This window comes from Corvus moneduloides, chromosome Z (assembly GCF_009650955.1).
Source record: "Corvus moneduloides isolate bCorMon1 chromosome Z, bCorMon1.pri, whole genome shotgun sequence".
NCBI lineage: Eukaryota > Metazoa > Chordata > Aves > Passeriformes > Corvidae > Corvus > Corvus moneduloides.
In genome coordinates, this window is record NC_045511.1 from 75,210,289 (window position 1) to 75,225,181 (window position 14,893).

At 45.0% G+C, this 14,893-nt stretch overlaps 2 protein-coding genes across 4 annotated transcripts in view; both read left to right on the plus strand.

The window, feature by feature from the left end:
* ZFYVE16 (zinc finger FYVE-type containing 16) overlaps positions 1–2,400 on the plus strand; it is a 36,761-nt gene extending 34,361 nt beyond the window's left edge. Inside the window, exons 28-29 of the mRNA XM_032097137.1 lie at positions 178–342; positions 613–2,400. Of these exons, the coding sequence (XP_031953028.1) occupies positions 178–342; positions 613–774 (327 nt within the window). The 3' untranslated portion in view covers positions 775–2,400. The remainder of the gene's footprint in view (positions 1–177; positions 343–612) is intronic.
* Positions 2,401–3,385: 985 nt separating this feature from the next.
* On the plus strand, positions 3,386–13,918 carry FAM151B (family with sequence similarity 151 member B). Of its 3 annotated transcripts, XM_032097590.1 has the most exons (6): positions 3,386–3,426; positions 3,614–3,739; positions 4,766–4,922; positions 7,397–7,605; positions 9,088–9,223; positions 10,807–13,918. In XM_032097590.1, the coding sequence occupies exons 1-6, from the start codon at positions 3,408–3,410 to the stop codon at positions 10,958–10,960; spliced, it is 801 nt and encodes a 266-aa protein (XP_031953481.1). In that variant the 5' UTR covers positions 3,386–3,407; the 3' UTR covers positions 10,961–13,918. The 3 variants fall into 3 exon arrangements, with proteins under 3 accessions (XP_031953481.1, XP_031953483.1, XP_031953484.1); XM_032097592.1 differs by lacking the exon at positions 10,807–13,918 and having other exon boundaries at positions 8,939–9,223; XM_032097593.1 differs by lacking the exons at positions 3,386–3,426; positions 3,614–3,739 and adding an exon at positions 4,029–4,662.
* Positions 13,919–14,893: the final 975 nt, after the last annotated feature.

Here is a 14,893-nt window from a genome sequence, read left to right on the forward strand (position 1 = left end):
AGGCGTTCCTGTGGTTCCTGAAGGATTTTGATTGTATGGATGAAATACTTGGGTGCTTTGCCAGCAAACAAGCATCAAAGCTTGTCCTGTTTGGCATTCTGTGATACTGAACTAGTCCTTTTCCTAACTGTGGGATATACCAGGCTGCTGACTATCCTTCCCTTTCTCTGATCTCAGGTTTACTATTTTGTAAAGGATCATGAACTATCCAGTGCTGTTCCTCACCAGTTTGCTAAAGAGATTGCCACTGCCTGCAGCACTGCTCTTTGCCCTCACCTTAAAACCTTGAAAAATAATGGGATGAATAAGATAGGACTCAGAGTTTCCATTGACTCAGACATGGTAAGCTTTCAGCTTTTATTGCAGTCACTCCATTTCCTCTGAAGTATCTTCTCTTTTAAATACCTTGGATCTCTCCATGAATGTTTCAAGAGTTTTTCCCTACTGCAGATCCAGGCTGGCGATGAAATTTGAGGAAGAAGCTGTCTTAGTCATTAGTTTCTCACTTAATGGTAGAAAAATACTCTTTTACTGTGATGCAGCACTTTTTGCATAGTCTTGTTAATACAAAAAGTGTTACTTAATATCAATGTTAGTATGTTTCCCTCCTAGGTTGAATACTTAGCAGGATCTGGAGGGCACCTTCTTCCACAGAAGTATCTGAATGACTTGGACAGTGCTCTGATTCCTGTGATTCACGGTGGAATGTCAGATCCTACAGCTCTACCACTGAAAATGGAGTTAATATTTTTCATTATAGAACACCTGTTTTGATGAGGCTGATTACATGCATATACTGATTTGCTAGATCTGAACACCAAAGCTGTAATGCTACAAACACTAAAAATGTTAGTTTCTAAACCTGTTATGTTTTAATAGCTTTTCAAACTGTTTTTTTAAAGCCCCTCAGATCCTCTCTGGTTCCTCTACCACAAAAGAGTTGTAGTTTGTGTCATGAAGTTTGGGAAGTTTACACTTAATACAGGTGCAGAAGAGGACAGGTTTCGTTACTCCTCACACAGTTGTAGCATTTACTAGGTGTAGTGTAACTCCAAGCCATAGGATCTTGCGTCTCACCCTCACATTAGTGCTTGCTGAAGTTGCTAGGGTTCCATGTGATCTCTGCATGTGCTTCCCCCTGCAAAAGCTGAACACTGAAGCAGAGCTGGCCCAGAGCTGTGTCCTTGCTGCTGCAGGTTCAGACAGGACATCTCCTGTAGCTGCCTGCGAGCCCTGTGTGTCAGGGCAGCTCTGGCACCGCAGGGGGAGTGCTGTGGGGGTGGGGATAAAGACCTCACATGGTTGAGGTCCTTAACCTGGGGATGTGATGCTGGTGCTTCAGGAACACATGCTCTCAATTAATGTTTTATAGAGTAACTGTTTTCTTTCTTGTATTTATAAGGATTTCTCTAACTTAAATGGATGCTATTTTTATAAAAAGTGCTTTTTCTTTTTTCTTTACTCTGTGTTCAGAATTCCATATAGAATTTGACCTTTCAAGGATTAGGAAAAAACAGATTAGCCTTGATGTAATCTACATGTAGCAATAAGTCAGACAAGAAATCTGCAATATTTTTTCTGCTCCTGTCTACTGCTTTTGCCACATTTTAGTAGCCACCTTTACTTTCAGGGAGAACAGATGTATTAAGTATGAATTTTCATGACCAGGTTGATTCTAGTGGAAGGTGACCCTGCCCATGGCAGGTGGGGTTGGAACTCTTTAAGGTCCCTTCCAACCCAAACCGTTCTGGGATTTTTAGTATACCTGAGGTTCTTGCATAGGATGTATTTTTGATACTGGGTCATTTAGATCTATCTATGTATTTGTGATGCATGTGATTTGTACTGAGGTTCATCGAACTGCGGTTGGGTTTGGTAGCAGCCACACAACTGCTTATCGAGGACAGAACCAAAACTAAATATATACAAGACCTATATTGTTTTCAGTAAAAATGCTGGTACAATTTTATAATGAGAGTATTAAAACTTGGATGCCTTCTTGATGCTAATAGGGGATATTTTATGTTTTTGTATCAAAAACAATTTGTAATGTAACCTAATCTGCTCTGCTGTTATCTGTGCTTTAACACTCCAGTCCTAGAAGGGTTCAGGCTTCAAGCTCTTATCCTGGATGGAACTGAGCTGCGTTTCAGCTTCTATGCTGACTTCTTCTGAGACACTGCCATTAGGGAGAAGGGCTGAACCCAGGCACAGTAGGAACAAAACATGTCCTTGTTGAAAACAAGCTGCACCCAGGCCCTCGAGGGAGCCCCAGCACGAGGCTGAACAGCATTTCGGGTCTGTGATGGGGTCAGGGCACCCAAAGGAACAGCTGCCTCTTGGCACTTAACCTCTACTAACTCCTTTTCAGTAATGATCAATAAAATTAACTACAGTGCTTGCAATCTCCTGCCTCTTATTTATTATGAAACAAAGATTTGGAATGTGTGTGTCCTGTCTCTGCAGCTTTCTGGGACTCCTGATGTTGTGCAAGAAATGGGATTCATTCCTCAGTGTGCCACAAGCCAACGGTGCCACGCGGGAGAGAGACACTGGGCGTTACATCAGCGCTGGCCAGCCCTGGGTGCTTGGTGTGTTCCACAGCCCCAGCTCTCCCCACCGCCCTTCCCCTGACATTATTTACCACAGAAATAATCCAGAGCCGGTAACTTCTCAAGCACTGCCCCCCTATTAGCATTGATTAGGAGCTGCCATACAGGTTCTGTGACCCCAGCCACCCTCTGCACCTGCTCAGGGGCAGCACCTGCGCCTGGGCCGGGTCTTTCTGAGCTGCAGGCGTGAGGTTTGGTACTGTCATGAACAGGGTTCAGCTGCAGGAGATGCGGACCCTGAGTATTTTGACAAGTTTGCAATGCATACATGGATGTATACCAACATCCTGATTTTACACAGAATGACAGAAATGATCAAGTTGGAAAATCCCTCCCAGCCCATCGAGTCCAAGCTGTGCCCGATGCCCACCTTGTCCCCAGCCCAGAGCACCGAGTGCCACCTCCAGCCCTTCCTGGGACACCTCCAGGGTTGGGCACTCCAAACCTCCCTGGGCAGCCCCTGCCAAGGCCTGAGCACCCTTTCCATGAAGAAATTGCTCCTGATGTCCAACCTAACTCTGCCCTGGACCAGCTTAAGACTGTGTGCTCTCATCTTGACTCCATCCTGCCCTACACCGTTCGGAGTCCGGGCTGTCCGTGACTGCGGGGTGCAGCCACTGCCTATCCCACGGACCAGGTCAGTCCTTGCTGACAATGCTTCAAAGGACACAGAGGTAGATCATCCCTACTTGGGATAATTTTGATTTATTCCCCATCGCGGCCCGGCCCGGCCCCGCCCGGTGCGGCGGCGGCGCGGCCCAGCCCCCGGCGGGGCGGGCCCGACCCGGCCGGGCCATGGCGAGCGGGGCGCGGGGTGAGCGGTGCGGCTCGGCCGGGCCGGGCCGGGCCGGGGATCCAACGGGGCTCTGCCGGGGCCGGGCCGGGGCTCCGCCGGGGCTCCGCCGGGGCTCCACCGGGGCTCCGCCGGGGCTCTGCCGGGGCTCTGCCGGGGCTCCGTGGCGGGAGGGCCGCGCTGAGGGGTCCCCGCCGTGTCTCCGCAGGCGCCTGGAGCGAGTGGCCCGTGGATCACTTCCTGCGCACCGGGCACATCGGGGCGAGGGACGGGGCCGCCGTGCGCTGGTTCCACGCCGCCAACAGCAGGGCCCGGGCGGCGGAGGCCGCGCGAAGTGAGTGTGGCACAGGACCCTTCCCCTTCCTCTTCCTCTTCCCCTTCCCCTTCCTCTTCCTCTTCCCCTTCCCCTTCCCCTTCCCCTTCCCCATTCCCCTTCCCTTTCTCCTCCCTCCGCCAGGATCCCCATGGCTTTTAAATCCCTCCAGGGATGGGGCCTCCATCAGAGCCCTGGGCAGCTGTGCCAGGGCTGGACAGCCCTTTCTGTGAAGGAATTTCCCCAATATCCACCCTGAGCCTGCCCTGGCCCAGCCTGAGGCCGTTCCCTCTCCTCCTGTCCCTGTTCCCTGGCAGCAGAGCCCGACCCTCCCGGCTGCCCCCTCCTGTCAGGGAGTTGTGCAGAGCCACAAGGTTCCTGGTGCACCAGCCTGGGCGGCAGTGAATGTTACGTAAATTTTTGTGAATATTTGACAAATACGTATTTGTGTAAATTTATATATAATATGCTTTATCTTGAATACTATCACTAGCTCTTTTCTTCGTATTTCAGTCTAACTGTGTGTATTGGATTCTCTGCAAAGCTGATAGCACTGCCCAGATTCACGATATGAAGCTGTTTTCAAGAGCTGGAGCCACTCCTAAGACCCGTCTTCGCCTGTGTTGTGTGTTAGCTAACATTTTCCTAGTCAGTTTTGACAACGAGTCAAGGGGAATGCTCAGTCTCTGCCAGTGTTAAATCCTGTGCTCATCTTTCCTCTGTCAGGAACCCTGTTTAGAGAGGAAAAGACCTGAAATTTAACAAGAGTGCATTCACATGTTGGGTGTCCGTTTTTCTGTTCCCCTGAAGAAAAGACGCCACGTGGTTGCTTGGCCAAATGTATCCTCAAAGATAAATTTTCACATGCTTGTAGGTTTGCAAAGAGTTTAGTGACCAGAAACCCCCCAAAATTGCCTCTTGTGTCACAGCAGTTCCTGTCTGAAGTAAGAGTGCACGGGGTGGTGCAGACAGACCTGCTGGGTAATTGTTGCCCTGAAGCACCGAAAGCAGAGGTTTAATTTCTCGGTTTAATTTCTCAATCCCCAGGCGATGTGCACATGGTCGAGGCGGATGTTCTCCTCCGGGGAGGGAGAGGGGACCCCATCCTGGCTCACCCCCCGGACACTGACAGTGACATCACCCTGCAGGAGTGGCTGGCAGAGATGGTCAGCACCAATAAAGGCATCAAGCTGGATTTTAAGAGGTATCTCAACAAAAAGATTATGTTCTTTGCATTCTTACCAGTTACAATTCTACAGGTGATCGTCAACCAAACAGCTCCTTGTGCAGTTTAGCATGATGTATTCAGGGCATAATCCATAGGCAAACGTGGTCCGTAATACCCAAAGCATGGCAAGAACAGAACATTTAAAAGTGTTTTGAACTACAGATAATGATTTCTTATGTTGTGAATTGGGTGCCATGAGCAGAACTTTCCCATGGGAAGGTGAAATGGTGGTTCCTCTCTGGAAGGCCCCTTTCTCTGGCCTAACTCATTAACTAAATGTTCAGAGGTTCATTCACAGTTTGAACCATTAGCTGTTTCATTGTCTCAATGGAAAATACACCTGAAAACCCCACGAGATTGCCTTTAAAGAGTTGGAAGTGAGCTGTGATTTCCAGACATGCACCCCTTCAGCTCCTCACTCTGGCTTCGTCTGAGTTTCCATGTGCTAAGTGTGTTTTGGCAGCAAATTACAAAGAGCTTCATCAGCGCTTAAGTACTCTGTAGAAATGCAAAAAAACCCTCAAGATAGTTGTAAAATATGATTTGTGCTTGTGGTTTTGTGTAACACAGTCACGATTTTCATGCAAAAGTTCATGAAAGTGCAAAACGTGGGCAGGCTAAATCTGTTTATTGTTGCAGGATCTGTGTGTGTCCTTCTGGGCAGAGAAGGGAAAAAAGAGCAGTAGGCATTTGTTTGGGCTTATTTCTTGTGAGTTTTGGTAGGGATTTTCCTCCATTTTAATTATTGTTTAAATTAATTCTAAGCCGCCTACCTTTCGTTTTTCCCCAAGGAGTTTACAGCCAAGTGCAGTGATTTAAAAAAGCTTTTAAAGGTACATTGCATTATAAAGGCCTGATTCTATAAAAGCATTTAAAAATACACCACACAGTGCAGATAGAGTCAAATAACTGTTAACAGAATTTGATGTTCCTTTGGATAGTATTTATTTGGATGCCATTGCTGAAGTTTTGAAGATTTTTCCAATAGTACTTTAAAAATCTACTTTCTATATCTATCAGCTTGATTGACCACGTAATTACATTTCCTGCTGGCTTTGGCTACTGAAATTAATGTATTCTGCAAAAGGTCTTCAGTGTCCCACTTCAGAAATGCCAAAGTCATTTCACATGAAGTCAGCAGTAAGTCTGAATTTTCTAAATGCACTACAACAAAACCAGTGCTCTCTGGGGTCTGAGTTTTTTTGGGGTTGGGTTTTTTTGTTCTTGTTGATTTGCTTTGGTTTTTTCTTTTTCTTTTTCTTTTTTTTCTATGTTGCCATTTTGGTTTGGGCGTTTTTTCTCACTACATTACCTTATACTTTGCAGTACAAAGGAAGGCGTTCCGCTCGCCCTGACAGTCCCTTTCGTATATGAGGATGTGAACTGTTCTGGCCCCAGACAGTGTGAGAAGTGCTGAAGCCCACATGTTAGCTCAAGCCATCACTGGCTTTTCTCCTAGACAACTTGAGCTCATCCCGAGTGAGTGGAATTCCTGCCTCTGTGCAGCTTTCCCAACAGCAGAAAAGACAAAATATACAAAGTGACTTTACAGAGGAAACAAGACAAACACCTCAGGGGACAGTTGCTGGTTTTAGAGCTAACCTAATTTCAAAAATCGGACCCTACTGATTTTAAATTCCTCAGTGTTACATGGTGTGTTAATTAATGTGCAGTGGCAGAAAGATTTCCTTGGTGTAAATTTCTTTTTCCAATTGTTCCACATCTCTTTTCCTTCTACAGTACTTCGAATATTTTGGTAGGATAGAGTTAGAAAAAAGCTAGTTGTGCTTTTTCTTTTGGCTTGACAGGACAGTAGGAATATGTGACTGTAGATTTTGTTAAATGCTCACAAGGTGTCTGCACTGGTTGCCCAAGTGATTTTTAACCATTTAATAATTAGTTGTCAGATGAACATTGGACAGGTAGGCTTCTCTGTGCTGCCACACTTTTGAACTGGGGGAAAAGCCACGACCAGGTGCTAAATGTTCAAGTGGGTGCCTTTTCACTCTTTCAGTTGCCTGAAATTGGTCCGTGTTGAGCTTTTTATTCTCCTAGTACAGGTGCATCATCTTGCACAGATGTGAAGGTAACTTTGAGACTGGATCTGAAGTAGTGCTAAAGTCTTTGCCACCTTGAGCGTGGTTAAGGTGACGAGAGATGACTCTCACTCTTTGGACTGAACTTACAGCATTTGTGGCTTTCGGGTCTGATGAAACAGCAGTGTTAGAGACTGCAGTGGCTTCCTCTGTTAAAACCCTTCTGAGGCCTGCGATGCAGAGCTGACAAGGCCGGGGCCGTGAGGGGAGGCCGGGCAGTGCTGGGGGCAGGGGCTGGGCGGTTTGACTCCCGCAGGGGCGGCGGTCACCGGGCCCGCCCGGGGGGCTGCGGTGGCCCTGCGGTGGCCCTGCGGTGGCACTCCGTGCCCTGACGCCGCCCGTGTCCCGGCACAGCCTGGGCGCCGTGGGACCGTCGCTGGAGCTGCTGTCGCGGCTGCGGCGGGCGCTGGAGCGGCCCGTGTGGCTGAACGGGGACGTGCTGCCCGGGCCCCGCGGGGGCCGCCCGCCGCTGGACGCCCGCGCCTTCCTGGCCGCTGTCGCCTCGTCGTGCCCCGCCGCCACCCTGTCCCTGGGCTGGACCACGGGCTGCCACCGAGGGCAAGGTAAGGGCAGGGCTCGGGCCCGTCTCCGGCTGGCCCCGGCCCCGCGCTATGCCCCGGGGCGGAGGGCGGTGGCTGAGGGAGCTTCTCCTGCGCTCAGGGGTCTGTCAGGGCCGGACCGCAGCTCGGGCAGTGCTGGAGGGGCGGCACAGCTGGGGGAAAACCCCATCTCTTTGCTGTTAAAGTGAGCTGGTTTGTACTTTAACTGTTCCTTCTCACCTGCTGAGGGCTTCTGAGGGACAAACTCCTTCGCCTCTGCTCGCAGGAGGGCTCTCCCTGAATCCTGGGAGCATTGGTTTGGTGATCGGAATCCTGGCATGTGTCCTGAGGAAAAACAGAGCAGCCGAAAATTTGAAACTTTAGCTCTGCTTTTTCTGACCACTAAAATCGAATTGTGGGTCAGCGTAATCCCTAATATTACATTTCTCCTGGATACTTGAATTTTTGCAGTAAACCTTCAAATTTTCATTGTTTTAGAGCTTTTTTCACAGGCTTCCTCTTGCAATTCCCACTATAAGTAGCTGAGTCCCCTCCAAATGTCTGGAGCCACCATGGCAGGATTATACACCGTTCCCATTACTAATTATTCATTAACAAGATTTAGTATTTTTTTGTATGATACACTGCAATTGTATTAAACTGTTTAGTGCTTTCTCCCAGGTATTTTCAGTGCAGGAGACAGTTCCTGGGAAATGCATTAGAAATACTGAGTAACCTTTGCAAATTAATTTAATTTCATCTCTATTCTAAATTTCACTTTATGGAAATACTAATTAAGGTTCTACTGTAAGAGTTAAGAAAGAAAACCGTCTCATTTGGGTGATTTCAACTAGAAGTTGCTGCTTGCCCAACAAAACTTTTTTTTAATATTTAGTGCTTTTTTAGTCTTTCCAGTCACCACATTACATATGAGTAATTGAGAAAAAAGTTATTAACCATTGTACTAGGATTTTCATAGCCAGTAGAAACAAAAGAACAATTAAATATAATTTGAAATAGTTCCAGTCCCTGTAAAAATCTCAGCAAAGTCCCTTTCAGTATTTTAGATTGCTTGATTTTAGCATTCTTAGGCACAGAATGTTTTTGTCTGTGTGTGTTTCATTTGTGTATAACCTCATTCCTAGCGGATTGGGTTTTTTTCCTAATTTTTTCTTCCTTCTTCTGTTTTTATTTTTAAATGGTCCCTGACAATTTAAAACTACGCCACATTGAAGTCAGTGGCGTAGAGTCTTTTAGAGAAAGGGCAAAGATACATTAAAAATGTCACATTCCGTAGCTGTATGTAAATTAAGTAACTATTTATGTAAAGTGTGGGAAATAAAGGTTCTCATCGTAGGTTTGTTTCCCATGCCGATGCCGCCTTTACTGCTTGTCCCTGCGGGCCGGTTCTGTCCCGCACCGCCGGCAGTGTCCCTGCAGGGCTCTGTGATCACCGGGCCGGTTCTGTGTCTGCGGCCCCGCTCTGAGCGCCGGTTCTGTCCCCAGGCTACGCGTGGCCCATGGTGCAGGAGATGTCCCGGCTGTGCCAGCCGCTGTCCCAGCCCGTGACGTTCGCGGTCAGGGCCGCGCTGGTGCCCAGCTCCGTCCCGCAGCTCCAGTGGCTGATGCAGCAGTCCCACAGGTCAGTGCCAGCCCTCACCTGTCCTGACCAGCTCGTGTCTGCGTGTATCAAACACAGCACGTTCATGTGCCCGTGCTCATCCCGGTGGCCCTGGAAATGCTTTTGCTTGCGGTTCTTTATTTCCCTCAGGTCTCACAGCGATTCCTCAGACAGAAGGTCGCTATTAATTTCTTTAAAGTAGTTAAATTCCAGAGGCTCCTTTTTCATTACCTCCAGTAAGGACTTTCAAATGGTGCGTAGGTGTGTAATCCGGTTCTGCTGCAAACATTTCCTGAGATGAATATAGTTAAATAGACTACATAGTTTGATGTTGCAGTTGGGAATTCATCCAATCTAAAGACTTTGTATTGGATTCGCTATTTATATTTTTTGTAACAATGTCACCTGAAAAATGTTAGAGATGATTTTTAGATGGGCAGTCAGGTGTTTCCCTCCAAGCTAATTAATTTTGTTGAGGCACTTGAAATGTATTCATTCAGTGGTTTTCATAAACGAACTTACATTTTCCTTTAAAGATTTTTCTTATAAACCCATAACTGTTTCATTATAGAAGTTATTCACATGTAATAGATTGAGAATAAATTCAGCTTCCCACATACTGCCATTTACTCATCTTTTTCACTTGCTCTGCCTACTGAGAATTTAATAAAGTTGTTCCAGCCAAGGTCAAAGCCCAAGACAGAAAACTTCAGAGAGTCTCTGAAAAGTTTCTAATTATTTAGAAACAACAGGGTGGACAGATAAAATGCTGATTTTCTTGTTTGTGGTGAAGACTCAAGACAGAAATTAGAATTAAGCATTTTAAACTGGGAAATTAGGTTAAAAATATTATTGCATTAAGAATATGTCTTATGAAGTGTGCCAGTCTCAAATATATCCTCATTGGATAAAAACATTATTCCCACTGAAATATTAGGATTTTCTCTTTTACCTCAGCATAAAACTTGGGGGTTTTTAGTGGCATGATTAGAAGACAGAAATTCCTGAGCCAGTTTTGCTCACATACAACTGAATTCTAGATTTACCCATTTTTAAAATTAATAGTTTTATTAAACAAAGGTGAAGAACTAAGTGTATGTCATGTGAAGGATGTGGAGGGTAATGCCTTTAACTGAATAATGCTTTGGGGGGTTTCAGTGTTTTTTGAGGAGTTCTGTGCAGTTAATGAGAATTGGGTAAGGTGGCATCTCTACACATCACTGACGTGACAGAACACAGAGCACGGCAATCACCTGCGTCTGGGATTGCATCATATTTCCTGTTTTGAGGCTCAGCTTGTGACTATTGATTACTTTATCAAACCTTAAATGCTCAGTCTGCTGAATTTCTTTGCTGCATATTTACCTGAGGTTTTTTATATAATTCATCCCGAGGGTTGGCAGGACAATCACGGATAACTTGCAGAAATTCTTTGGGGGGGTGCAGTTGTTTGTATTTAATTACGTTTCTAAAATTAAGATGCTGTAATCCTGAATATTTTTAGGAACTTACTTGTGCAATGTCTTTCTGGTTTACATGCTTTATCTTAACATTCTCTTTTTCTCTTTGTTTCGTTTTTTTCTCCCCTTTTTTTCTGGACATAGATACAGCCTCACTGTTTGGACAGGAAAGGAAGACATGTATTCTGTAGAAGACTTGCTTTTCATCCGAGAAAACTTTGATAAAAGTAGGGTTTATTACGACATTTTTGAGCCACAAAATTCTGAATTCAAAAAAGCCATTGGAATAGAATGGTAAATGCAAAGCAGGCAGTGCCTGACCTTATAATGCTTTCTATTGTAAACCCCTTTAAATGTGAGGATTTCTTGTTCAGAGAAATGCATTTTCCTTGCCAGAAGGACTGTATTGAGCACACCTGTGGTTATTGGAGGAGTTTTTGTTCGGCACTGCATAGAGAGGCTTCTCAAATAGAAATGTAGTGCCTTCCCCATTGTTCCCTGCTCGCTGCATGGGATCTGTGGTGCCACACACTCAGGAGGGGACAATGGCTGTTTGTACTGCGCTGGCACTGCTCAGCTGCTCTGCCCCGCGGTCCCTGGCCCATGGTCACCGTGCCTGTGGTCACTGTGTCCGTGGTCCCGGGCCCGTGGTCTCTGTGCCCGGGCAGTGTCGGAGCCAGGCCACGGCCTCGAGCTGGGGAGCAGCCCCGGATGGTGCTGAGGGCTGGGCCCTGTGTGGCAGCAGAGCTGGTGGCCACAGTGGCAGTGCTGGTCCCCGGGGCGGTTCCAGGGCTGGCAGGGGTCATTGCCTGTGGCTCTGAGGGCGTGGGTGCCCGCGGGGCCGCTGCGGCACACGGGGCTCCCTCAGTGACCACGGCTCTGCTCTGCTCCGTTGGGGCCTGTGCGTCCCTGCAGCTCTCAGAATTTTCTCAGAAATTTCCAAAAGTGGAAATTTCCCCTGACAAAAGCTAGAACCCTGCTAACCACCTGCAGGAAGAGCCTGACCTGGTTAATTTAAACCATTTATTGCCTCTTTGGCTGCTGCAGTTCCCCAGAATTCACACAGACTGAGACACCGTCTCTGTGGGATTGGCTTCTGCCAAACACCACAAATGATACTGGAAAAACCAAAGGTTCAGAGAAGACACTTTAGCTTCTGAATAAAAGCTGATGCTCTGAGAAGCATTACTCTGTCAACGTCTTGTACTCCTTTTCCCATTCCTCTCACATGGTTCCTGTAAAAATTTTGTTACCTCAGATGTTGTACAGAACATTTTACAGGCTGTTAGTACTACAGTAAATTGGAGAAATGTTTGGTTCTTACGTGGCATTGCTACAGCTGTGATAGAAAAGGTAGTTACGTTTCTTAATCCTAAATCTTGAAATATGGTGATTTCACATTGAAATTCAAGACTCCTTGTTGTTACCTACAACCCCTTATAGAGATTTATCCAATAATTGTTTTATGTTTTTGAGGGGTAGAGCTTTTCTCATTTTGGTCATCTGCTAAGATGTGCTTGGCTACAATTAGGAAATATTTTTCCACATTAGGAAGGAAACTACCTGATTATACTTGGGATAGCTAAACAGAGTACTTGATTTAATTTGCAGCAGCAGGCCAAGCGAGTGGCAGTACCACGAAAGGGTCAGGTTTGGCTCTGTTATTTCTGTACTGAGTTTGGAGAAATTATGTATTTTTTATTTATGGTTTGTTGCAGGCAGTTGCATTCATTGATTTACAGGATTTCATCTCTCAGTGGTAAGGCCTTTTTGGGACCACATTTTTCTGTTATTTAGAAATCTTCCCACTGTCCAGTTCCTGCCTGAAGTACTGGAATTTGTTAAAAGTCATTAAACTATTAAGTAAAAAAACATCAGCAATTGCCAGAAATGTTTTTAAGGAAGAAGTATATCTGAGCAATATCTGTGCCTGTCAGTAAACAGGGATAATCAGCTAAAATTAAAAGAAGACATCATCTGGATTACCAGGATGTGCCTGTGGTGAATTTGATTATTCTGTATGGATTAACCTATATGTATATGAATTCTCTATGTAATTTTTACCTATGCGTCTTTGCTAGTCCCCTGTGAAGTTGTTTATGTCAGTCTAGTCTGACTTGCACATCAATAAATTAATTTGATTTTGTTTCTCTGCGTTTATTCAAATGCTTTCCTAAAATACAGCGTGTTACTGTGGGGCTGGCAGTGAGACAGTGAAGGAGAGATGAAGTCAGGTATTTGTTCTGATGGGGGCAGCAGGTCTGTGTTTTTCCAGCTGTAGCTGTCTTTTATTTTAGTATTTTTTCTTTTACCTTCTTTCAGAGTTCTGTCACTTCTACTACACGAACATTTGTAATTTACTGCAGTTTCAAGCCTTGTATTTCTCTGTAAATTTGAAGGATCTTAGTAAATAGATAACAGGGTAAAGAAGAGAGTTGTCATTGTGTCCTGCCATGACAGAGAAGCATCCTGGTGGGAGCAGAGCACTAGATATTTGCCAAGGTTTCTGTTGTTTAAATGTGCTCTGCAATCAAAGAAAATGCCCCCAAGGACACATTTTTTAGACATGGCTCTCCATCTGGTGTTCTGCCCTTCTCCATCTTCAGCGGTCATGCAAAGTGGGATGCATTTTTTAACCTGCTGACTGAAATAAAAATCAACAAACTGAGTATTTTTTTCAATTCATACCTTCAAATTAAATCTGAAATTATGCTCAGGGTCTTTATAACTCATTTAATAACTTGGTGGTTTACATGGCCCCATCCTTTCCTTTAAGGAAAAAATACAGAAATTAGAGTGTTGGGAATTAAAAGTATTTGGATTGGTTTGTTTTAGAAGGGTTAAGGAAAGCCTTGGAGTACATGAATTGTACCCTACATTGTATCCAAGACAGAGGGGGGATTTTCCACAGATTCCAGTGTTCCTCTGAAATTTCTTGATTAAAAATGTCTTTCAACTTTCAGACTATTTCTCTTAGTAAGGGTAAAGGTACTAATGTAATATGAGGCATTCTAGTAAGAGGAAGTGTTTGGACAATTGTTTAAAGACAGATTTATTGATCCATAACCTTGTATTAATTAGAGACCTTTTTCTTGCACAAAATACTTATTTTCTTGAAATTGTAATTGAAAACCAGTTTTGTTTTCAATTTGTTGTGGTACTGTGATGCTCCCAGTTGCCTATTTTTCAGTTTGTTCATTTTTTTGTTGCAGGAATATCTGTTTGCTTCCAGTAAAATTCAAAGTATTGGACTCTATTATCTTCTGAAGTTTGAACTGACGTATTTTTGGGGTAGTTGCATGTTGATTTTTAATATCCTGATGCTTTGGCTTAATTTCCTTGAATTCCCTTGAATTACTGCTTTTACAGGTTTTTTGGCCTAATTCCCTTGACTTGATTCCCTTGAACTTTCCAGTGATCCTTCTGTCATTGTTGGTTCCACTGCCTGGTCGTGTTTTCTCTCCTTGTCGTAGAGAGAAGCAGTCCCGTGCACAGGTTCATAACCTCAGCAGGGATCTGCCCAAGCAGACTTGGTGTGTTTTTAAAAGGTGCTCCCATTAATGTGTTTTTAAAATGCGTGTACAGGTCAGGTTTGTACTTTAAAATCAACTGCTTTGTGAGAAGGCCGGGTGCAACTCACTCCATCTGTGAAACACACATGAAAGTGTTCAAAATTACTGATGCTTTCGGGGAAAAAAATACGGGAATTTACTGCAGTTCCTCACTGTGCCTCTGTGTCTGGATTTCAGGAACTTGGCAATCAATAGCTCTGTGTACATTTCTAGAAATCATCTCTGGTGTTCAGTGTGAGATTTCAGCACCATTTTTAAATAGCTGGACATAAATTTTGGGACAAAACCCCTGGATTAACATGAAATCTGCAGCTGCCTGCGTCAGCAGTCCAGGAAACAGCTGGCTCAGGTAACAGGTGCTGCTGAGAAACAGGAATTTGGCATAAATTTATATGTATATCTAATGTGGGGGGCTTTTTAAATAAAGGTCAACTTGTGTACAGGAGTAGAAGACTTACTGTCTTCCAAAGAGGATTAATAGCTGGGTCTTCTGTGGGAATATTTAGTGATGACAATTGGAATTTTATCCCTTTGAGAAAACCGCCTTGAGCTTTCTTAAGGTGTTCCCTTATGAAACCTGATCTCCTTGAAGGTACTGCAGTGCCAGTAATACTTTAGGGTGAAAATGTAAGAATCTTTATTTAATAAAGTCCCTTGTT